Here is a 23,736-nt window from a genome sequence, read left to right as displayed (position 1 = left end):
TGGGCCGGGGCCGGAGGCAGGATACCAGACCTGGTGAACCAGAGGTCTCATCCGGTATGGAGGAGCCAAACTCCCAGTGTTTACTTAAGCGAGAAGCAGAATAAACTCTGGTCCTTAAAACTAAACATCTAAATGCACTCGTTAATCCCGAGACTTACAACAAGCAATTATACAAACACACCTTAACTGTTTTCTGGCGGTTTTTACAGGTCACCCAGAAAGACGTGTCGTCTTTCAAAACACAGCAAACGTCCCCAGGTCGGCGGGAGGGGGCTCTTCAGGTACATCTTCACACAAAACACCGACGACTACAGACAACACAGAGGCAAAACCAGCTCCGTGTGCAGGACGTGCAGGTGGATTCTCCCTGCAGGCTTGGGGACAGAGAGGAAAATTCAAAGAGCTGACACCCTGAGCGCAGTGCCTGCTTTTACAATGCAGAGCCTGACCCTATGGTTTTCCCTATGGTGATCCCTTTTAATAAAGAGACTCCACTCCTGCCACACCGTTGAACTGCTGCTTAAATACATTCTGAAAGATTTTTTTCATTCATATTTTTTTTTTCCCTGAAAACATGGGCAGTCGCTGAATTTAATGTTTTGTAGAGTAAAACCACAAGGTTTCACTCAGTCCTCATCTATAATTGTGGTAGACACTAAAAAATCCCTTGAGAGTCCTGGCACACACAGAGCCAGACCAGATCCTCCAAGTTTCCTCCACACACAAATCCTCTGAATAACTAATATTAATATATAGTAAATAATAATTGTAATACTTAGCACTTTCCACCCATAGATCTCCCAGTATTTCATCGAGCTGGATGAATGCCTTTATTCTCTTGCTCACAGGCAAACGCAGACTTCTCTGCTGCAAACACTTTCCACACAGGTGTTTAATTTTAACCTTCAACCTAGTTTTGGTGATTATGTTGTGGTCAGCCCCAGCACTGGGAGAGCCCCAGGTTAGTCTTCTTCTGTAGATGTTCCCTTTGGGAAAGCAAAAATGCTAAAGGTATTTTTAATATGCATACATGGACAATTCATTGGCTTCCTAAATGCCAAATATCCGCACCCAGACTCATTTATCTTCTTTCTCTTTCATTGCTGTGAGCATCTCTCATTTAGTTTCATCATGCTTTGGCAGGAGGTGGATCAGCCCTTTTATACCTTCGGAGGAAACGTGTTTTTGGCACGCTCTGTATTTGCAGTGGCCAGAAATGCCTCCTCTCCCCAACCACGGGTAGTTCCCAGCCTGGGACAGCACCTCCAGAGGCACAGCCCTGCACCAGGAACCGGCCAGCTCTGCCCTGTGCGAGCAGGGTACGGAACCGTGCTTGTGCCCTGTGGCAGAGACAAGCCTGTCTCTGTAGAGGTCTGTCATCATTTTGTCTGCATTATTAAAACAGGCATAAGAAACACCTCTCCTTCTCACCTCTTTGCAGTGACTTCAGACCTTGTGTGTTCCTCACTCGGGATTTTCAAATGAATTTTTGGGGAAGAGGGCTTGAAGGAAACAGGGGGCTGCTGAGAGCAGCGTGTAATAAAATAGCAGCTTTGGGTGAAAGGCAATTTTAAAAATAGCTGAAATGCTGAACTATGTAAATCTGCATATTAAAAGCCAGGTAAAAGCAGCAGCTCTGGGCACAGATGTGGAGGGGTGGCAGAGCCTTTAACCAGAGGAGAGGTCCAGAGGTACCCCTGCATGGGAATGGATATATAGATTTGGGATGGCGTGCGCTTCTCCCAAAGCAATCTTTTCAATGGACAAATAGTTTACAGCAACAGAACTTTTCAACACAATTTGTAAACTTATTGTTTTCTTCTTTTTCTGGTTTTGAAAGCAGGCAGGGTGAAGATGGTGTAAACCCTTATTTTGTGCTGTTTGTCTTAAAATGTAGGTGCTCCTGGGCTCTTGCTGCTGATGCTGATCGTGGTAAATCAAAGACGGAGACATCAACATCTGCCTTGGGCCAGAAGGCTGGCAATGCAGCATTGAAACAGCAGCCTGGAACAGACACAGGTCCGAGGAGAGCAGAGGTGTGAGCATCCTCAGCAGGACCCTGTCCTCTGGCCCAGGAGCAGGATCCTGCAGGAGCGCTGCCAGAAGCTCTTCAAGGGAGTCATGCAGTGCAAAGTTTTTGGGCGTAGCAACACTCTGCAGGTCTTTGCGTGTGCAGCTGCCAAATTTACCTTGAGCATCCTCAGCCCAGCGCCAAGCTCTGCTGGAAAATACTCAGAGGTGCATAAGTGATGTTTTGTCACATCAGCTCCGCCGACTGCTCTCAGGCTTCCCCTGGAAGCTGCCTCTCATTTCTGCCTTGCTGAATTCAGCAGACCTCAGGGATAGGTTTGGCAAAGAAAGAGGTCATCTAAATACAGCTTTGTACCGTCCATCCCCGAGCAATGAGATGCACATTGAGAAATAGCTGCGGAGTTTGTTGCATTGTCCCAGACCCCTGGAACCACACAGAAAGAGCACATTCCCTCGGAAATGCCACCTCGCACTCTGTGTGTGCCCGAGTTTCAGCGTGTGGACAAGGAGCCGGGCGTGGGGAGGCTGCACGAGGAGGGACAAGACCCAGCACAAGGCAGGAGCGGGAGGGCAGAGGCACGGCCCCCGCTTCCCGGTGACAGCTCAAGGCTGACACATGGCAGCTCTCCCTGAACCAGCACCATATCTTCGGTTTAATCCATCCCCGCAATTAGGAGGTAATCACTCTGGTGGGAAAATGTAACAAAATATTAAGCCATCAGTTTTCATTTGCATGAGGCCCCGCGCACGCTGCCAGAAAGCGCCGTCCGTCTCGCTTCTCGGTACGGAGCTCCTGCCAAGTAATGTGTGCTTTCCTCATTTCCACTCCCAGGCCAGCATGGTCACCTGAAAAATGAGTGCTGGGGACCCATGCACAGAGTGGAGATGAGTTTCAGATGGCTCAGCAGGCACTCGGATAGTTTTAGAGCAACTTTGGAAGTCATCAATCATAGCAGATACAGCAGTAACAGCACACGACGGGGACGTCCCACGGCAGGAGAGGAGGCAGGGCTGGCTTGGGGAAGTCCTCCTCCATGGCACCATCCCACGTCAGGAATGGGAGAGGCTGGGCCAGGCCAAAGCCCCCTCTCCTGCCTCCCATCACAGCCTGGAGCTCATCCCTGGGGAAGAGGAAGGAATAAAGTGAGTTTTCAGTGACAGGTTCCCAAACACTGCACTTCTCTGCCCTCAGTCACCTCTCTGTGAGTGAGTACCCTTAAGTGTGTTCTTAGTCCTGCTAAAGCCAAAGCTAAACACTTCACAGCTGAAGGTAGAACTGAGTACCCACATCTACACAGGGTTCCTTTTCCCACCAAGGCCTAAGAAGCTGGTTTAAGAAGATTCAAGGTCTGACACGAGGCGTGTTAGGGTCCAGCACTACACCCGCAGGTGCACGGCTGTGGCACTGCTGCACTGCAAAGCACGGTGATGCTAAGGGGTGATGCTAAGGGCAGCAAGCTCTGGGGCCAGAGGTGATGGCTGCCTTGTGGGAAGGTAGTCAAGTTCTCAAGTGTATGTGCCATTCGTCTCTTTCCCCCCATACCTTTAATGCATGGAATAAAATTGTAGTAGAGAGATCCTTGGATCGATGTCTAGACCTTGAGTAACTTTTCAGTAATGCCGAAATCCCCACGATCCTGTTCTTTGGCAGTAAGTCCTCAGGCAGATCTCTAGAAAGTCATTAAAAGTGCTGTGATTTAACTGGCAAGTAAACAGCTGACCACAAGCTGCAGCATCAGAAATCCTGCTAGTGCAAAGATGAGAAATGCATCAATATTTCATTGATTGAGATCTCCTCCCATTAATGTCTACATTGTATAAGGAAACATCTCCAAATGTCATTCTTAAAGAATAACAAGCAGTTTTATTAGAGTAAGTGCAGCCCTTCCAGTTGTCACAAGCAGGGCTATAATTATTTTTAAAGGCCTCGGAGAATTAAACTAAGTATTACCACCCTCTACAAAACTTTGTTTGTTTGTTTTTGTTTGTTGTGGGTGATCCTTGGTTTGCAGCTTGTTAGCAGCATGTCACCAGGGGATAAACACAACCACACACAAAAAAAGTCTCTTTCCCAACATCTCCTTCAAAGCGTCTTGCATGCTCCGCACGCTGCCGTTAATTGCTGATGTACACAACCGCTTCGGCTTTTTTTGTTGTTGTTGCATGTGTGTCACCACTAGTAGTTGGGCATGCATAAATATCGAGCTGGTTTATTACTTGAAGATGACAATGATGATAATTTCAGTGATTTGAAAGAAATAAAGGGATTTCTTTGCCACAACAAGTATTTTCTGTGCTCCAGCTAACCACAAAGGTAACAACGTACCACTCGTTTTGTCCAAGAAGAACCCAGGTCTGTCCTAACTGATCCAGCATGCTACAGCAGCCTTTCACAAGCATGATGGAAACATCAGTACATTTTGCTCCTTTAAAGCTTCTTCCATTTGCCTCATTCCTGCCTTAACCTGCGCGCGTCCCGGGGTAGGTGGGGGTGGTTGGCTGCAGGCACAAAAACCTCGTGCACCTCGCTGGGCTCACACCAGGAGGCTGGGGCAGGGCTGGAAAGAGGGCTTCTCCCCGTCCTCATGCTTTATTCTCCATGTTCCAGCAGGCTTTCTGCTTTTTGCAGTCATCCACACAAACTCCTAGACACATTTTCTAAGCGCTGGAGCAGCTTTGCCCTTTCCTTCCCTGCAGCTCATCTTCAGCGATGCTGGGCTGTGGGAGAAGTTGGGAGGCAGCAAGGAGAGCACTCAGCCCCCTCCTGCCGCTCCCACCACAAATTTGTGGGGGGGGGAACCCTTTCCATCTTGCTTCAGCAGGGAATAGGAGTGGACTGAAGTGCTGGAAATATTACTGGCCTTGAATGGATGATCTTGCAGGTCTGACTCACACAAACCTCCCAGCGGAGTGAATGGGAGGGCTGCTGGACTAGAATTGAAAGGGAAAAAAATCCGTATTGAGTCCCTTCCCCCCATATGGTTAGGTCTGTCTTGGGAAGGACAATATTTTCCAAACAATTTGTCATTTTTTTTTTCTGATCTCTCCTTTCCATTTGGCTCCAAAGCAAAAGTGCGTGCACAGAAAGAAGTTTATTCCTTTACGATTTGCCTCTTCTGGGAAGTTTAGAAATGCTCGAATCCACTCATGTTCCAAACATCCCAGTTTCCCAAAGAAGCTGTGTGGCCTCCTAGACACTATTCCAAGGCTGCACTAACAGGGAAGGCTGCGAACGAAGGAGCGGGTCGGCTTGGGGAGCCATTTCTTTGCTATATTTGGGAATACATGGAGACATTAATGAATGCTTGGGATGATTAAAGTAAGCAATTGCACAGGGTTCTTTTGTTTGTACAGGAACAAATTGCGCCGCCACCGCCATGCAGAATGCGAGCTTGGCTTTGGAAACCATCCTTTCGGAAGCTGCTTGGGTTGGGGTGGAGATGATTTGGTGCCCTTTTGGTTGGCAGCAGGAGCATCACCTGGCAATGAGGAGCACAGCAGTAGATGGGCATTCCCGCCTGCCCCCCCGCAGCTCGGCACTCCTCGGTGTCTTTGGGGCACAACCCCCATGTGTGGTTGGCATCTGCATCCATCGGATGTCTTCTGTGGGTGGGAAGCTCTGTGGTGGCCATCTTCCAAACTGGAAGCTGAAGCACAGACACTAATTCGTATGCCTTTGGATCAAGTACAAAGGAAATAACAGCTCCTGGGCATCTACAGAGAGGTTTACACTTGCAGATTCTCTTTCCACCTTATTTTAGGCACTCTAGGAGCTCCCTACATCTTGCCTCAAAGGTACGTGTATTTTTCTAGTACCTGGAGCCTGCTGCTAGTGCATGGCCCCAGTGCCCCAGTCCTACTGACCTATAAGTCTTGTTCTTCCTTCACAGGGAAGAGCTTGGACAGGCTTCAGCCCACGGTACCCATTCAGCAAGGACCAGCTCCTGGGCCAGGAGGCCTGGGGTCTCTATCATCGGCCCTTTCAGCACGAAGGCCTTGGGCAGCCCCAGCCCTGCTGCTCCCTCGTGTGTGGCTGTAGCTGTTTGCCTCTCTGGGCAGGGGACATCACTCAGAGCTTTGTCCCTCCAGAAAGCAGCTCCCGGGCGGGGGATTTTCCTGCGTGCACATCTGATCTTAATGGGGAACGGATCCTGGCAGCCCTGACCTGCGCTGAATACAGGCAGGATGTTGGCAACATCTCTGTATTCACCTGCCCATAGCCACTGCTCAAATGACTTGAAAACCTGCAGCAACTCATCATCCTGGAGGAGGTCCCCCAGCACCCACCCAAAGACCTGGGTGAAGCTTTTCCCGGTGCCAGCGCCCAGCCAAGCCCAGTGCCAAGCAAGCTGTGACCCCGCTCTGGGGACATCGGGGCCATCTGCAGGAGGGGACAGCCGTGGGGACATCTCCCCCGCTGCTCAGGCAAGCAGACAGCCCGGGAAGCTCCCCTCCATCCTCAGCATGTAAACATCTGCTGGAGGAAGACTTTTCTCCTAATAACACATCATTAAACATTGATTTAAAGACAATCATCTTCCCTTTCTTTAATTTCACAGCACCTTTAAAACAGCTGTTAGGCTGCAGCGGGGACGATCAGCCGCACAGGAAACGCATTGTTAGCTCCTAGCATTAAAACAGTAGAATGCATTAATTTATGAGCTCCTACTCGCTCTCCAAACGTTTTATTATGTTAATATCACCTTGATGTGCTGGTAGGCCCCGGTGCCAAAGCCTCTTTCACACAGTATGTGCCATCCTAAATTACAGGCTGGGCGCCTCCTGGAACTGCCTTTGGAAAAGTGGAGTAAAGCAGCAAGCACTAAAGTTAATATTATCTTACAGACTAACAACCAGCTAATGCTCGACATGTGAATCCCATTTACTTCTCCTCTCTATAACAAATGGCAAGTGTGGGACTGGACTGTTCCTGATTTTATGCTATTTATCTTTCTGATCCATTCCATATTCGTTGTCCTTGTTTTTCAGCTATGGCTATGGGCTGTGTGTGCGTGCGTGTGTGCAACCCGCTCAGCTAGCAAAGCACAAGCCATGCCCGTGGTGCTGGTGAGGTCCTTGCATCATTTGTGTGCTTTTCCCCGGGGCCGAGCCCCTCTAAATGACCCGTTGGGCTCTCAAAAACCCCAAGAGGGGGCACATGTCAGAAGTGAAGTGTCTGAAATTTCCGAAGCTCCCTGAGAAAATGAAGCTGGACAAAGGGCCTGGGGATGGATGTTTGGCTGGCGGGGCAGCAGAGCTCCCCGACCGTGTGTCCTCCGGGCCCCGTCCAGCTCTGGGCGCTGTTTGCTGCCTCCCCCCGCCCTGAACCCTGCACCGGGGGCGTTTTCAGGGCATCTCCTCGGGAGGGGGGGGAGAAAAAAAAAGAAGAAAGAAAAAAAAAAAAAAAAGAAAGAAAGAAAAAAGTGGCCGTTGCTTTCCACTCCCCCCTCAGACGAAGCGAAGCAGCCGGGAGGAAATGAGGAGGGCAGGGGCCGTGGAGCCGGCAGCACGGAGCTGCCCGAGGGGTGGCCGCCACCGGCACCGGCACCGGCACCGGGAGCGGCGGGGCCGCGCTCCGAGGGGGCCGAGCCCGGGGATGCCGCAGCCGGGGCACGGAGGTGCTGGTGTCCCGGTGCTGCCGGCCCTCCCCCGGCCCTCCCCCGTGTGCGGCACCCTGGGACGGGGCTGACGTCAGGAGGAGACGGGGAAATCTCCGAAGAAAAGCCCGGAGCGGCGGGCAGGGCGCGCACAGCGCCCGCCGGGCCCGGCCCCCCGCCGCCGCCGAGCGCGCCGCCCGGTAAGTGCTCGGGGACGGCCCCACGCGTGTGTCCTCCCCCCCCCCCCCCCGCGCCCGGACCGCCCCCGCGCGCGTGTGTCCCCCGCCCGGACCGCCCCCACGCGTGTCCCCCACGCCGTCCGTCCCCCCCCCCAGCGTTGGCCCCGGTGCGCGCCCCCACGCGTGTGCCCGGCGCCCGCCGCGAGTCCCCACGCGTGTCCCGTGGGGCCCGGCCCGCCCCCGGCTCCCCTCACTCGCCTCCCCCGGGCGGCTCCGCGGGCGGCGGCCGGAGGTGCGGAGCCTCCCGGGGCCGGGCCGGGAGACAAAGCGGGGCCGGGGGCTCGCCCCTCGCCGCCGCCTCGCCTCGCCGCCGGCCCCGCTCCGCGCTCCGCGCCCGGCCGCGGCCCTTGACATCTTCTTACACCGCGCATAAATTCTTTCGGGGCCTCTGCGCTTCGTCAGCCCTGACAAATGCGCTGGGAAATGCAATTCCAGAGGAGTTACCTCATTTTATATGTTATTTCATTTTATATGTTATTTTATTTTGTTTTGTTTTATTCTATTCTATTCTATTCTACTCTATTTTACTCTATTCTATTTTATTCTGTTCTGTTCTGTTCTATTCTATTCTATTCTATTCTATTCTATTCTCTTTTCCTCTATTCTCTTTACCCTATTCTACCCTAACACACCGTTTTCAGCCCCCAGCCCTTCTGCTCGGGGCTCTCCGCGGCGCGGAGCAAAGCGGCCCCGGGGCTGTACCGGTGGCAGCAGCAGCACCGGGCGGGGAGCGGGGGGGCTCCGGTGCCCCGGGCCGAACCGGGGGCAGGTGGCAAGGCCGGGGGTGCTCGGTGCCCCCCCAGACGGCTGCTGGGGAGGCTCCTCCGGGGCTGCGCGGCCGCGGAGGAAACTCGAGGGACAGAGCCTGGGCCGTCGATGAATTAATTCCCTGCTCAGAAAAAGAATATTCCGCAGTGCCTCTGCTTTGCTTTTTTTCTTTCTTTCTCGCTTTATTTATTGTTTCTTTTTTATTGAAAAAAAAAATAGGCACTTTTTAGGAGCTACATAGGGCGCGAGTGTCTCGTTATCCGGGATAACGCTGCGCACACCGGGAGCGAAGTTCTCGGAGGGTGTGGAAAAAGGGGTTTTTTTCGGCGTGTTAGCCCTGCTGAAAGCCTGCGAGGCTCCCCACTAACGGCATCTTTAGGAGAGTTTTTTAGGTGTCGCGCTAAAATAATTGTCCCTAGGAGAGTTTTCTGTTATTTCGTCCTTTCTCCTTAAATTTTGCCAACCTCACCGTAAGAGAACACAAACGCCGAGGCACGAATTGAACACAAAACAATACTCAAGTGCATGTACCGAGGACCGAGACGCCGTTTGCTTGTTTTACAACAAATTTAAAATACATAATTTCTACTTAACAAACCAAGGTGCGTGTTCTCCGCGCCATTCCCAGCGCCAGGTTGAGCCGCTGATCTAAAACCTGACTTCCAAATAACTGCTGAGAGCTACTTCGCTTGGAGAACCTCCTCAAAAATCCTTCTTTTGCCTGAAATACGGACAGGGTCCTGGAAATCCCTTGCTGGAGCTGTGGCAAGGCTTCCCGAGAAAGTTTTAGCCGAGTTAATCGCGCCTGTGAGCGAGGCAGATATTTCCTACCGAAACCCACCGCCGAACAATAACCTGGCGGGCTCTGCAGCCCGTCCTTTACAGTTGTTTTTTATTGTTCACGCAGATTTTATTATGAATTCGTGTATTTCCAAGGGTACAGCCTGCTCGCCGCGCTTAGAGAAAGGAGCGCCTTGCTCCGAGAAAATGACTGCGGGGTGAGCGATGCGTTATTTCCCTCCCGTGATGAGCAGCCCAGATAGATGTTGCTTTTAAATAACAAAAGGGGAGGAGAAAACATTCTCTAGTAAAGCCGAATTCCTTCGTTAGACCGCCTCCTAAACGTGCTAATAAAACTAATTCGTTTTATTTGCCCTCGACTTTTATATCTAACCCCGCGCGCTGATTAGCGCAGCCCTCTTGCAGGCGGTGTGCTCCTATCTCGCCCCGAGATGTCCCGGTCCCATACGGCCCTTCCCGAGGGGAACCGGCCCCAAAAGTGTCCCCAAGCCTCATCCCGCCGGGGTTTGCTCCCCGGGCCCCGGGACCGAGCGGGGCCGCCGGCAGCGGGGGAAATCAGCGTGCGCTGGGGGAGAGCTGGGGGGAGAAAAGAAAAGAAAATCGGAGCTGAATGCACACAAAGGTGAATTGTTTCTCCGATTTTGCTTTTTGAAGCAGGAAACGTGGGGCTCTGCAGAGATTCGCTGCTGTTCTGAGAACATTAAAGAGCCCAGCGCGTTATTAGAATATTTCAGCCTTTCAGGAAATGTTGTGTTTAGGGGAAACGTGTTTCCCCCATCCATCCACTGCAGCAATTAAGAGGTTGCTCGCCTGAAACAAGGTGGGGGAAACCCACAAGGAAACATAATACCGGTGGTTCCAAACGCTGCCTCCTTTTCTGCTGAAGAAAGATCCGAGCACATGCCAACGGGGTGCCCGGGCCTTTGATTACCTTCCATCAGAGGCATCTTTTCTGGGTCTACAAAACACATTTCGGATCTAAAGATGCCCTGAGTAACATGAGCAGGCTACCTAGTAAGCGCCGCTGCCCCTTCCTCCATCAATTAATAAGAAAAGCATGTTCCCTCTGCTCCGAGAGGGAATTGTGGGACCATAGTGGACTTTCCCCTTCTCTTCCCCCCACGCAGAGAAAAAGCCCCCCGGGTCCCCTGGCTGCCCAGCGCCTGCCCATGGGCTGCCAGCAGCGAGTTGTTCGGGTGCCTTTTCTCGGAGCACGCTTCGGTGTTCGTGGCCTGAAGGATGCGGAAAGGGCCGGGAAAGCAGCTCGGGGTGGCACCGTGCCGCCTGGCATTTAGGGAGAAGTCAGCCCAGGAGGAGGCTCGGGAGATGGTTTTAGTTTCGGGGCGAGGGTCGGGGGAGGAGGGCCGAGGGGAACCCCCCTGCCTGCTTCCAGCTGCACAAACCCGAATAGGAAAAACCGTTCCTCCAGCCGTCAGTCGCTGCGTTTCAAGAAAGCCTTGGGGTATCATTTGTATCTGTCAGAAAACATTAAGCCTTCAGCTTTTTCATCCCCAGTTTTTGCAAGCGCTGCCGCTGGCCGTCGGCGCCTGGGGCAGCCCCGGGCCGGGGGGGGGTCCGAGGGGCTCGGGGCCCGGGACGAGCTGCAGCGGGGCTCCGGCAGGCTCCGGCACACACCGGGTGTCCTGCGAGGTGCCACCGGCCGAACGCCCCCAGAAAAAAAAATTAAAAAAAAAAAAAAGGTCATTTTCTCCCCAGAAAACTCAGTTCCTATCCCCCCCCCCCCCCCGGGTGTGAATAGCGGGGAGAGCCGGGGCGGTGGGGCAGGGCCGGCCGGGCCGAGGGAAGCGCGGAGCCCCCCCGGCCCCTGCGCTTTGGCAGCGGGCAGAGGAGCATCGGGGGCTTTGGGGGGCCGGGGGGGGGCCGGGGAAAGCCGCCGGCGAGCAGCAGCGGCGCAGCGCTGCGCGGAGGGGCCCTGCGCGCCCGCGGAGGCGGAGGCTTGGCCGGGGCCGGGGAGCGACGGGGGCTGCAGATCCAAAAGGGGCTGATTTCGTTTTGCTCAGCTCCTTAGGAAAATTGCTCTCCTGGCTGCGCAGAGGAGGACAGGCCGGCTAGGAGCCAGCGTAATTTCCACCTTCCTTCCCTGAGCGATTTAACATGCTCTCTCGGCTGGGTTTCTTCCCCCTCTCTCTGCTTCCCTCTGTCCGTCCTCCAGTCCCGGCCGCCCGCGGGGACTCCCGGCTCCGGCCGCCGCGGGCATCCCGCAGGGCTGCGGGGCTCGTTCCGTGGCCGCCGTGACTTGGGGGATGCCGGCTTTCCTCTTAGGGCCGTGGCAGAGGAGGGGAGCGGGGGGGCAGCCACGGCGGCGGCGGGGAGCGCTGGGCTCTGCCTTGCGCGGGGGTGTACGCTGGGGGGGGGATGCTTTTGGGGCAGGACCCCCGACGGACACCGCACCGACGGACGTCTCCCCCGGTACGCCGCAGCAGCAACCTCCGGCCCGGAGGAGCGGTCGGAGCTCCGCGGGGAGCTGCGCTTTCCTGCGCGCATCCCTGCGCGCGTCGCCCCGTCTGCTTGTTCCCGACACGCGTGGGCAGCCGTGGGCCAGAGCCACGCACCAGCAAAGGCCTGGAGCAGGGGCTGGAGGGTAAAACCCACTCATTTACCCATGCGGGGGACATTTTCATGGTAGGAAGCTTTAAAAATGGCCCTGAGCCCTGTCGAGGAGCAGCCGGCTCCTCGCGCAGAGGAGCTGCGCACTTCCAGCCGCTGTCACCTCCCCGTCGATGTCTCCTGCTTAAGCCAGTGGCGATAGCCCTCTGCCACCCCCGCACCTCCCGCCGGGCACTTCTGGGAGGGTTTTATTATTCATGTTGTTTTCCTACAGCAACTCCCAGCCGCGGGGCTCCGCCAAGGAGCGCCAGGTGGAGGTTGACTGGCTTGTCTTGGCTTTGCTTGGGCTTGCTTTGGCTGGGCTTGCTTTGATTGAGTTTGGTTGGGTCGTGTTTAGGTTGGTTTGTCTTGGGTTGGGTTGTTTTGGGTTGGGTTGGGTTGATTTGGTTTGGTTTGTCTTGGTTTGGTTTGGTTTAGTTTGATTTTGGTTTGGTTTGGTTTGGTTTGGTTTGGTTTGGTTTGGTTTGGTTTGGTTTGGTTTGGTTTGGTTTTTCTTGGTCGAGTTGGATTGGGTTGAGTTGTCTGGGCTTGGGTTTGGTTGAGTTGGGTTGGAGAAACTCTCCCTCCCCCCTTGCAGCTCTTTTTTTATAGAGGGCTTCTCCCTCCTTTCGGGCAAAGGTGCGCTCGGGAGGAGATGCTTTCTTTTTTGTAACAATTCCCAATAATTTATAGACTGAATCTGAGTCTATACAATGCTAATAAACCTGAAGAGGAAAAGCTGGCAGAGACTTAACTTCGCTGCCTGATATACGGCCCAGGTGGTTCTGCCTTGGCTACAAACACCGCAGCCAGCCGGGGTGGGAGCTCCTGTCCGAAAACAGAAATCCCCGGTGCGGGACTGGTCCGGGGGCCTCTGGGGGAGCTGTCCGCCCCTTCGAGAGGCACAGGGGGTCCTTCCCTCATTCAGACGTGTCTTGACCTCTTCTTAACGGAGTTATCACTGCCGTGGCCGACGCTGATTTATTTATAAGCGCCATCCCTCGTTCTGGGATTATTTATAGCAGACGGCAGCGGAGCGGTGAATTTGCGGGGCCTGTTACAGCTCGGGGGTGCAGCCCCCGGCCGGGGGAGCCCCTGGTGCGGAGGTTTCCCACGCAAAACCCCCGGCTGAGCTCTGCAGCCCCCCCGAGCCCCCCAGCCCGATCCCCCCTCCGCCTCTCCCGGCCCTTCCCACGCCCACGCGGGTCACGGCTCCCCCGGCACGGCACGGCGGGGACGGGAGGCTGCCGGGCCTCCGCCGCCGGCCTCCCCTCGGAGGGGGGCATCGAGGCTCGCCTGGGGTCCGGGCCTGCGGAACGGCGAGGTGTGACGCCACGGAGCGAGGCGTGACGTCACGCGGGGGGGACGTGACGTCATGGGGAAAGACACCGAGGCCCCGCGCCCCGAAACGGAGCGAGCCCGGCACGAGGAGAGAGGGGAAAGCGCAAAGCTGGGGCCTGCGGGTGCGCCCTGCAGGGTTGTCGCGACACGTGCTTGTCCCGACAGCGGCGGGGAGAAGCGGCGGCCTCGGCCCTGTGCGACAGGAGCCTCCCGGCTCCCAGAGCACGGAGGGAGAGGATGCCCCAGACCCACAGAAATCCCCTGGAAGACATTCAGCCGCTGCGTGGCACCGCGGACCCGTGCGCAAGGGTGCGGCACAAGCCTGCCCCACGGCCGGCCACGGACACGCGTGGGGAGGCCAGGAGAGGACCGGGGGAGGGTTCTGCTCGGTCCCTTCCTCCCGAAAGCCCCCCGGGAGCGGCGGGACCGGCCCGTTTCTCTCCATCAAACCCCGGGGGCTGTGCCCGGGGCTGGTCCCCCCCTCCCGGCCCTTGGCCCCGGGGACCCCCCAGAAGCTGTCCCCGGCCTTATCGCTGCCTCCACCTCGGGGAAAACCCGCTCGTGGCCGGAGCTGAGCCTTTCCCTTCGCTCGGCGGGAGGATTTGAGCCTAGAACGAATTTTTAAAATATATTTTATAGAGCAGAACAAAAACTGTAAATTAGGCAGAGTGAAAAAAAATAGAAAAAGAAAGAAAAATCCCGCCTCCGGTTTGAAGGCTGCTGCGAGCAGTAGGTTTAAAATAGCCGGAGTGGAGCAGCCGGGCTGTTGGCAGGCTCCTTCCCTCCCTCCCTCCAGCACAGCTCGCCTGGCTCCATCCTGCTCCCGCTGAGAGCGGAGGAGCCCCCGGAGACCTGCCCGGGGCTGCCGCCGCTCCCGGCCCCGCAGAAAATATATATATTTAAAAAAAAAAAAAAAAAAAAAAAAAAAAAAAAAAGAAAAAAGAAAAAAAGAAAAAAAAAAAAAAAGGGAAAAAAAAAAAAAAAAAAAAAAAAAAAAAAAAAAAAAAAGAAAAAAAAAAAAAAGAAAAAAAGAAAAAAGAAAAAAAAAAAAAAAAAGAAGAAAAGAAAAAAAGAAAAGATGGGACTGTGAAGAGTGCATGCTTGCAGTCCTGTCACCCTCACCCCAGAGCCAGAGGAAGGCCGACAGCACCTCTCGCTTGTCCCCCGGGAGGAGCCCCCGTCCTTCCCCTGCATCAGCTGAGCCCCCCCGGCCCCAGGGCCCCAGCTGCTGAGAGCTGCGGATTAAACCAAGTCCGGCCTGAGCGGCCTCGAAATTGTCTGGTTCACCTCGGGTGCCCGAAATCCCCCCGTCGTTTGCAAGCTCCTGAGCTGAATTTGGCTAACACAAGGACACCAAAATGCCACCAAAAAAAAAAAAGAAGAAAAAAAAAAGAAGGGGGGGGGGGTAGAGACCTGAGTGCGACAGCACCTACCTGTGCACACCCTTAACTGCACAAGGCGCTGCAGATCAGAGGTGAGGGGGCTGAGGCTGAGAGTTTTGGGCATCCCCCGGCCCCATGGGCAGGGGGGGGCGGCCCCTGCAGCCCCCGGGCTCTGGGGGCTCTGCCGGGGGGCGCGGGGCGGGCCCGGCTGCATCACCCCGGCGGGGTAGGAAAAAAGCCTGCACGACTGGAACATTGCTTCCCTCCACTTTCCATAAAACAGTTCAAAAGTTCTCTCGCACATCTTTACTTGATTTGAAAGCAAAATAGAGTGTCAGGATGGATCAGTTAGAGCGAGCCGAGAAAATAAAGAGGAGAGAAGGTCCTTTCCCCGGGCGGAGTCGCAGCCAGGGTCCCTCTGCCCCATCCCCTCGCCCTGTCCCCCAGAGCACCCCTCACCTGCCCCCAACCCGAGGGCTTCCCGTGTTTTTTTTCCACCTCCCCACACACCGAGGTGTTCTCCGGGAGGGCCCAAGGCCCTGCCCCGGCCCGTGGAGGGGGGGGTGCACAGAGGGTTGCTTTGGGATGGAGAGCCGGTGTTATCCGCGATGCGCCGGGAGATGCTGCCCTGGGAGCGCCGGCCAGGAGCTTTATTCTAACCCCCGGGGCGGGATAAAATTAAAAAAAAAAAAAAAAAAAAAAAAAACCGTTAAAAAAGGCTAAAACCGGTTCAGGCACAAATCCCAGGAGGCCGACCCCAAAGAAATCCCCCTGAGACCCGCCGTGGGGTCCCTGCGTGCTGCGCGGGGTGCCGGAGGGGGGGTGCCAGGTGCGGAGGTGCCGCCGTGCGCACGGGCGCAACCTGCGCGCTGCCGGCGGGACGGGGAGGGGGAAAGGATGGGGGTGCTGTCAGCCCCCCCCCCCCAAAAAAAAAAGGCTGGGGACAGGCTGGGGGGGCGGAGGCCAGCCGGCCTGCGAGCGGCTGGGAATGATTTTCCACCTTCCCATTCGTTTCTGAAATATTTTTTGTACCCCGCCGAGGCTGGGGGAGGCTGCGGGAGGCGGGGGGGGGGGGCGGGTTTGGGGAGGGGGGGGCGGCACCCTCGCAGCAGAAGCGGGAGCAGGGAGAGGGGGTCGGGGGGGGGGGGTCCCGGCGGGAGGGGGATGCGCGGGGGGCTGCGCGGGTTCGGCCGCGGCCGCGCAAGGAGCGCGCATCGGCGGGGAGCGCGCGGGCAGGTCCGGGTCCGCCCGGCCGGGCTGGGCGAGCGCTAGATGGAGTGATGCATGAGCGAGACGGGGAGGTTTTAACCTTCGGGGGGAGGAGCCGCGTTTAACTACAGGCATTTGTTCTAGGGCAGGTCACTTTAATCTCTTTAGCTTTAAACTGTCCAACTCGCAACTCGCGTTTCTCTATAAGGGATCTTTACCACTTCCCTGCCTATGCGGCCGGAGTGCCGTGCCTCTCCCCGAGCAGAGACAAGCGGCTTCCAGGCACTGCCCAGATCTCTTCTTCCGACACCCTTAAAATTATACTGTTAGTAATAAGTGGATTTGCTTTTGTTTTTGTTGTTTTTTTTTTCTTAAAAAAAAAAAAAAAGGAAAGAAAAAAAAAAAGAAACCAAAAAAAAAAAAAAGCTCCTTGTTCCTTTCTGTGTGGAATAAACACCTGCAAACTCCCCCAGGCAGCCCGGCGCCCCTGCCATGGATTCCTTTAAAGGTGGAATGAATTTGGAGAGACTGCCCGAGAGCTTGAGACCCCAACCCTCCCATGACATGGCTTCCAGCTTCCATTTGCAAAGATCCTCGGAGCCCAGAGACCCGATCGAGAACTCAGCCAGTGAATCCTCCGACACGGAGGTGCCAGGTAACCCCCCCGCGGCCCCGGCCCGCTCCCCCCCTGCGCCGCCGCCCCCTCCCCACCGCTCCTTCCCCTCCCCGGGCGGCCGGCGCTGCTCTGCCCGCGCCCCCCGCGCAACCGGAGCCCGTGGGGGTGCCCGGGGGAGCCCCCGGTGCCTCCATCCCCAAAAAAAACCCACGGAAGGGGCGAGAGGGGGCCAGGGGCCCGCACGGAGCGGCCGCGCTGACAGCCGCGGCGAGGGACACGCGTGGCCACCGAGCCCATCCCACGAGCTGCTTTTTTTTATTATTTTTTTCTTCCTTTTTTTTTCATTTCGATTTTTTTATTATTGTTTAAATAGTTATTAATCGATCGGGTCGAAGGGAAAGGGGGGGACTCTTCGGGGAGCGCGGTTTTGCCGGAGGTTTCTGAAGTAATGTCAGCTTTTGCCCGGGTTTGTTTTCCAGCTCGGGAGGTGCAGGCATGGAAAAAGATCTCTCTGTCAAAGGAGGGGGGGGGGGGGGAAGGAAAAAAAAAAATTAAAAATAAAATAAAAAAGCCCCGCAGAGCAGGAGAGGCGGCGTGGGGCCGCCGCGGAGGGGATGTGCGCGGCCGCGGAGAGGTTTCGCGCAGAGCTGCGCGCTCTGCAGAGGCTCCGGGCGCCCTGAGCACCATGTGCAAGGGCTGCAGGGAAAGCTGTGGTTTCCCAGTTTGTATTCAATTAAAGTAGCAACATTTCTAGGATGACAAGGAAAGCTAGGAGAAGGAAACAAAAGCTGCAGGAAGGAGCGTGATACCCGTTCTCCACCGAGACCTTCTCGGGAGAAGTTTATGTCTCATTTCATTTAAATTTTTTTCCTAGATGGTGGTGCTCTTCTCACTTTTAGCAGGTCCTATAGTCTAGAGAGTGGCCGCGGCGCGGGCCAGTCCCGAAGTGGCACACGGTGATAAACGGGGGCTGGTTTGTGCCTCCCAGGCTGATTCGCAAACAAAGTTAGGGACCGGCGTCTGGAAGGGACTGCGAGATTAGAGGGGATTATTTGAGATTAGAGAGGGAGATTTGCTCCATTTTGCACTACCCCTGTATGTGACCCCTCGGTGCCGGGGCAGGGCTCAGGACCTGCCTGCTTTTCTTCTCCGAGCAGCTACAAAATACCTTCCACGATTTCTTTTCTTTTCTTTTCTTTTCTTTCGTTTTTTTTTTCTTTTTATTTTTCCTTTTTAATTATTTTTTATTATTATTATTATTTTTAAAGGCACAAATGCCAATTAAACGTAACGTGTGTTATGTTTTGAAATTGTAGCAGGGCCGGGCTCGGAGGCCGGATTTTTACCGAAATCACGGCCAGGCTAAAACCGGCGCGGGGGCTGCGGCCGCAGCGCTTTGCCTTGTGCTCCCCCTGCCCGGGACCCTCTCGGCCCGGTTCCTGCGAGCCTTTCCCAGCCGGGAACGAGAGCAAAGGCAGCCCCGAACCGGAGCCGTGCGGGTTTCTTTTATTTTGCTTTCTCTTTCCCGCGGCGCGGCCGGTCCAGCCCAGGCCGGGTAGCGATGTGCTGCTGCTGCTGCAGGCCGTGCTGGCTCTGCAAACCCCTCACCGCACACAGGGGCTGCAGTCGGCCCCTACACCGCTTTGGGGTTTCCATTTCAGCTCTGTTCTCCCCCACCACCCACCCACCCCCCCACCCCACCCCCCCCTTTTATTACGGAGGCGAAAAGCGATCGCTGGGTGACTTTGCAAGGACGAGCCCTCCCGGCCATCGGATGCAACCCGCGATTATTTTTAGCCTCCCGGCCACCTCGCAGGGGTCGGGGCTGCACAAACGCCCCCGAGCCCCCCGGGCAAGCCGCCCCCGGGAGCCGGGCAGCGGGCCCCGAGCCCCGCCGGCTCCCCTTAGGCAGCAGCAGCAGGACGGGGCCGGGGGGAGAGGGGGGTGGCAGCCCCCAGCCCCGCACCGCCGTGCCCGGGGGGGACCCCGACCCCCGGCCGCACCTTTCCCGGCCCGGCCCGTCTCGTTCCGGCCTTCCCACTCCATTCCCCGCGCCTAAACGCGGCCAAAAGCCGGGCTGGGAGAGCAGAGAGGGGCGATAAGAAAGGGGAGCGGGGCTCTGTCCCCCGTGGCCGTGGGGTCTGGGAGGGATTCCTGCTTCCAGGCCGCGCAAATCCCCATCGCGAAAGCGCGCCTGGCTTTTTTGTTTGTTTGTTTGTTTGCTTCTTTCGATACGATTTTCTTTCTTTTTTTTTTTTTTTTTTGCGGTGGGCTTTGCTCAGCCTCGGGTTAAAATAAACAGTAAAATCCTCAAAGCAGCTAAAGAAAATAAAAGAAAAAAAAATATAAAAAAAATTGGGGGAGTGGAGAGGTAGAGAGAGGGTGCCTTTTGCAATTAATTGCTGCTGCCTTTTACACCCCTACCCTGCCAAAGTTTCCTGTCGCGGCCGAGCACAACAAAGAAAATGGAGCAAAGATCGCGCCTTAGGTTTAAGGGAGTAAGAAGGTGCCGTGGTCGGGCAGAGAGGCCGGTGCTGCAGGGAACCCGCTCTCCCCCCCGGTTTTTCTCGCCCCTCGTGCCCGCTCCAAGCCTGGACGCCCCGGGGGTCTGGGTCCGGGCCGGGCTGGGCGCTGCCCCCCCCCCGGGACGGGGAGCCCCTGCCTCCGTGCCGCGCTGGGTGCAGGGCCCCCGGGAGCCGGGTGGGTGCCCCCGGCAGGGCGGGCAGGGCCGGGGGCGTGGGGCGGCGAGTCTGCTTTGTGTGCCTGCATTTCTGTCTGAACAAAACAAAAACAAACAAAAAAAAAAAAAGAAAAGGAAAAAAAAAAAAAACAAAACACCACGACACCCCACCGCAGAAAAAGAACGAAGCGGCGAGCAGAAAAACGAGGACGGGGCCGCCGACGACCCGGCGAAGAAGAAGAAGCAGCGGCGGCAGCGGACCCACTTCACCAGCCAGCAGCTGCAGGAGCTGGAGGCCACCTTCCAGCGGAACCGCTACCCCGACATGAGCATGCGGGAGGAGATCGCCGTCTGGACGAACCTCACCGAGCCCCGAGTCCGGGTAAGAGGGGTGCGGGGGGGGTGGGGGGTGGGCAGGGGAACAACCCCTTGAGGGAGCCGCTCCGGCCCTCCCTGGCCGCGATTTTGAATTGCTAAACTCGGCGGCGGGGCCGGACAGGAGAAATTCACCTCCCGGCCTCGGAGATGCTGCCCCCGAAAAAGCTGCGCCCGGAGCCGGTGGGCGGCCGGAGGAAGCCGGCAGCGGGGCGAAGCCCCCCCCCCCCCCCGGTGGGCACCCCCTCTCGCCCCCTCGGCTTCGCCGGCACACGGGGAGGGCGATCTCCCGTGGCACGGCACTGCTCCCCCGCAATGCGGCCGCGGAATCGCGGCTCGGCCCCCGGGGACCGGCCCGGGCCCAGTGCGGTCCCTCCGCGCCCCGGCCCCAGCGCGGAGCCGTGCGGCCCCTCCGCGCCCGGCCGCGCATCTCCCGCGGCTCCCCCGGGGGCTCTTTGCAGAGGCCGTCGGTGGGCAACGTGAAGGGCAAGGGCTGCGGGGCGCTTACACTGCAAAGGCAATAAGCCCTGTAGACGCAGAATTGTAAGGAGAAGGAGCCTGGTCTTTATACGCCTCGGAGCCGATGGCACCTCGGAATATATATATATATATATAGGCTGTTATTTAGGGGGAGATTTACTCGTGAGACAGCGAGCGGCCAAAGCGGGGCGGCTCGGGCTGTGCTGACCCGCAGCCTCCCTGCTCTGTGCCTGCGCTGACACGGCTTGCCCAGCTCCCCTTGGCGTCCCCTCCCGGGACATTTCCCCGCGTGGAAAAGCGAGGCGGCAGCGCCCGGAGCAGGAGCCGGGGAGAAAAAAGGGGTGCGGGGAGAGCGGGGTCCCCCCCGGCCCAGAAAATCCGTTTTTGTCCCGGTCCTTAAACATCGAGTGGCCGAATCGGCTGGCGAAGATTTTGTTTAAAATCTTTCAAGAGTAAACAGCCGCTGCATCGGAAAGCATTGTCCTAATTGCGTTTAAAACAAAACAAAGCCGGAGCGGAGACTAAACTGCATTAATATTGCTGGAATATTTCAGGAAGCAAATAAAACTAATATATGAGTAGCCATTAACATAATCTCGTTCTCCCTCTGTGTGGAGATGTTTTGGTTTGATGTTCTGAGATTGCAGATTGCAAATCTAACCTTAATTTGCTGTGAGGGCCTTCCTTTAAAATGTCTAGGAGCCGTAATTAAAACTATTACCCTCATTTTCAGGAAATTCCTGTCTGGAAGCACCTTCCGAGGAGTATATTACAGGTTTCGAACATGTTGGCTTTCGTTTCCTCTTCATATTTATACGGGATTCTTTTGATTATTGTTATTTTTTTTTTCAATAGACCCCGCCATCCCTTCCCTCCAAGTTTCCATCCTTGAGCCCACAGTTTACTAGGAGTTGCGCCATTCCTGCGCTGGGAGGGGAGGCCCCGGGAGCTGCCCCTGCGCCGGCTCCGAGGGGCGCGGGGAGGGAGCGCAGCCTCCGCGGGGCCGGGCGCACGGAGCCGCGGGGAGCCCGGGGGAGCCCGGCCGGAGCGGCTGGCGAGCCGGCAGCGGGGCCGTGCTGCTTTAGGAACCTGGGAAGAGAATTTGGGACTGCCCGGCCCCGGCCAGCTCCTCCTGCCCCGGCTCATGGCTCGCATCACGGGGGGCTCAAGCGCTTTCCGAGGGCTTAAAAAAAAATACGGGAGAGCCTGGATCAGGTTTTTGCATCAAACACCAGGAGCGGCCCCCGCTTCTCTGTTCCCTAGTCAGGGCTGTAAATTCTCATTAGATATAAAGGCAGAGGCTGCATCCATCCAAGGGCGATGCAGGGCCTGATTTTTTTTTTTTTTTCAAACCTAAACATACTAATCCAATCCCCTTTTTTATGATCTGTAACAGGGGACTTTTATTACACAGCATTAGCATTCGGAAACACGGCGGAGCCGGGGCGAGCCGGCCCTAATCAGAGCGGGCCGTGCCTTCGCCCCGTGGAGAGGGGCGACGAGCGGAGGGGGGGAGCCGGGGGGACGCGGCCGGGACCGAGGCGCGCACCCGCGGGCACCCGCGCAGCAGGGCTGGCAGATGCCGCCGACCGCTCCCTGCGCGCACAGCCGCGCAGAGGGATGCGCGGATTTTGGCTCCCGTGGAGAGGGGCTGGGGGCCGCGCAAGAGGCTGTGCGCGGCCGCGGAGCCCTGCGGAGGTTGGGGGGCGTTTGGCCGGCCCCCGGCTGTCCCCCGGCCGCCCGCTGCTCGGGGCGGGGGGCTCCGGGCGCGCATCTTTGCGCGCCGCGCGCATCCTCTGCGCGGCCGTCGTGCGCGCCTCGGCGCTGACCGTGCCGTGTCCGTCCCTCCCGCAGGTGTGGTTCAAGAACCGCCGAGCCAAGTGGAGAAAGCGGGAGCGGAACCAGCAGATGGACCTGTGCAAGAACGGCTACGTGCCGCAGTTCAGCGGGCTCATGCAGCCCTACGACGACATGTACGCCGGCTACCCCTACAACAACTGGGCCACCAAGAGCCTCACCCCGGCGCCTCTCTCCACCAAGAGCTTCACCTTCTTCAACTCCATGAGCCCCCTGTCGTCGCAGTCCATGTTCTCGGCTCCCAGCAGCATCTCCTCCATGAACATGCCGTCCAGTATGGGCCACTCGGCCGTGCCGGGCATGGCCAACTCCGGCCTCAACAACATCAACAACATCAGCGGCTCCTCGCTCAACTCGGCCATGTCCTCGCCGGCCTGTCCCTACGGGCCGCCGGGCTCGCCCTACAGCGTCTACCGGGACACTTGCAACTCCAGCTTAGCCAGCCTCAGACTGAAATCAAAGCAGCACTCCAGTTTCGGCTACAGCAGTTTGCAAAGCCCCGGCTCTAGTCTAAACGCCTGTCAGTACAACAGTTGACGGACTTGACACAAACCACCTCCGACAAACACCGCCGACAAAGCAAAGCAGAAACTAAGCGACGTTTAACGGAAAAGAAAAAAAATAATAATAAAATAAAATAAGAACCCGATGATGACTAAAAGCAAAACCCGAGCAAGTGAGAGAGGAGAAAAAAAAAGTAAAAAAAAAAAAAAAAGAAAAAAATATATATAAAACCCGAAATCTCCGCGGACTTCGATTGTCTAAAAAAATACTAATGAAAACCGACGACACTACCAACAAAGCAGCGCTTTTTAAAACAAAACAAAAATAAAAATAAAAATTAAACATCAAAAAAAAAAAAACGTAAACGGACCAGAAAACTTTTGCAAGAGACATCGAAATCTGGTACATGGATGAGTTGCAATTTTTCTCTGGATTATGCGGGTTGTATGTGTTTACTTGAACTTGCACAGGAGTTTGTAAGGCGGCCGCTTCCCCGCGGGGAGAGCGGCGAGGGAGGGAGACGCCTCGGTGGTAAGAGCTGGTGGGACGGTTCTTGGCCGCTTGTCGCACGGGAAGAGTTTGGTTAATGTTTACCACTGAGAAACAGAATCACACTCAAAAACGACAAAAAAAAAGGGGGGGGGGGGGGGATAAAAAAATATAATTCGCAGAGGAGTTTCTGCGGGAAAAAATGGTAAAAATATTAGGTATGAAACTATTAAAAATAATAATGACAAGGGTCAACCACTTATATAAGGTTATATTTATATCTGCCGTTACATTGTGCCGGATCATTGTCCTTGGCCGTTGAATAAACTGTTTTTAAAATGCATGATTCTTGATGTTTTTTTCTTTAGTTGGAAGCTATAATCCAGTCATTCCTGATACTAAGCAGCTCAAGGTTCCTACCTCTTCATCCTTTCCAAAAGACTGCAGTATCCCCGGTTGTGAGAGAGCACAGATACCCTCCAGCGTTGCAAAAACTGTTCAGCTTTTCCCCATCCAAAGTCTTATCCTGATAATGAAATTATCATTCACCTTTATTTAAATGCAGGTTTTTTTTTTTCTCTTAAAAAAAATTAAAAACATTTTTAGAGTGTCTAAAAAAAAAAAAAAAAAAGACCAAAAATGGTCTATTATGAAGTGAATCCAGATACTGCATCTCTGCTAGAGAAACAGCGAGCCTCGGCGTCCGGAAAGGTTGCTTAGCAAAGCTGAAAGCGTTCCTTGCTTTTCTAACTGTGAAGGA

At 55.7% G+C, this 23,736-nt stretch overlaps 1 protein-coding gene and 1 long non-coding RNA gene across 3 annotated transcripts; one reads left to right on the top strand and one right to left on the bottom strand.

Annotated features, from left to right (window-relative positions):
* Positions 1-2,742: 2,742 nt before the first annotated feature.
* Positions 2,743-6,851, bottom strand: LOC121078064. The gene is made up of 3 exons (XR_005824446.1): positions 6,594-6,851; positions 3,575-5,678; positions 2,743-3,152 (listed from the first exon to the last, which is right to left on the bottom strand). It is a non-coding gene; the product is annotated as an uncharacterized LOC121078064 (long non-coding RNA).
* An 850-nt stretch (positions 6,852-7,701) lies between these two features.
* PITX1 (paired like homeodomain 1) lies at positions 7,702-23,319 on the top strand. Of its 2 annotated transcripts, none has more exons than XM_040573720.1 (4): positions 7,702-7,828; positions 16,449-16,630; positions 19,448-19,653; positions 21,981-23,319. In XM_040573720.1, the coding sequence occupies exons 2-4, from the start codon at positions 16,468-16,470 to the stop codon at positions 22,518-22,520; spliced, it is 909 nt and encodes a 302-aa protein (XP_040429654.1). In that variant the 5' UTR covers positions 7,702-7,828; positions 16,449-16,467; the 3' UTR covers positions 22,521-23,319. The 2 variants fall into 2 exon arrangements, with proteins under 2 accessions (XP_040429654.1, XP_040429653.1); XM_040573719.1 differs by lacking the exon at positions 7,702-7,828 and adding an exon at positions 16,168-16,300.
* Positions 23,320-23,736: the final 417 nt, after the last annotated feature.

The sequence above is a fragment of the Cygnus olor genome, chromosome 14 (genome assembly GCF_009769625.2).
Source record: "Cygnus olor isolate bCygOlo1 chromosome 14, bCygOlo1.pri.v2, whole genome shotgun sequence".
NCBI lineage: Eukaryota > Metazoa > Chordata > Aves > Anseriformes > Anatidae > Cygnus > Cygnus olor.
This window is presented reverse-complemented; position numbering and strand designations above follow the sequence as displayed.

Coding starts and splice junctions, on each gene's coding strand:
- PITX1 (XM_040573720.1), top strand. CDS start 16,468: ATGGATTCCTTTAAAGGTGGAATGAATTTGGAGAGACTGCCCGAGAGC. Junction 16,631..19,447: donor CTCCGACACGGAGGTGCCAG/GTAACCCCCCCG, acceptor ACCCCACCGCAG/AAAAAGAACGAAGCGGCGAG. Junction 19,654..21,980: donor TCACCGAGCCCCGAGTCCGG/GTAAGAGGGGTG, acceptor TCCCTCCCGCAG/GTGTGGTTCAAGAACCGCCG.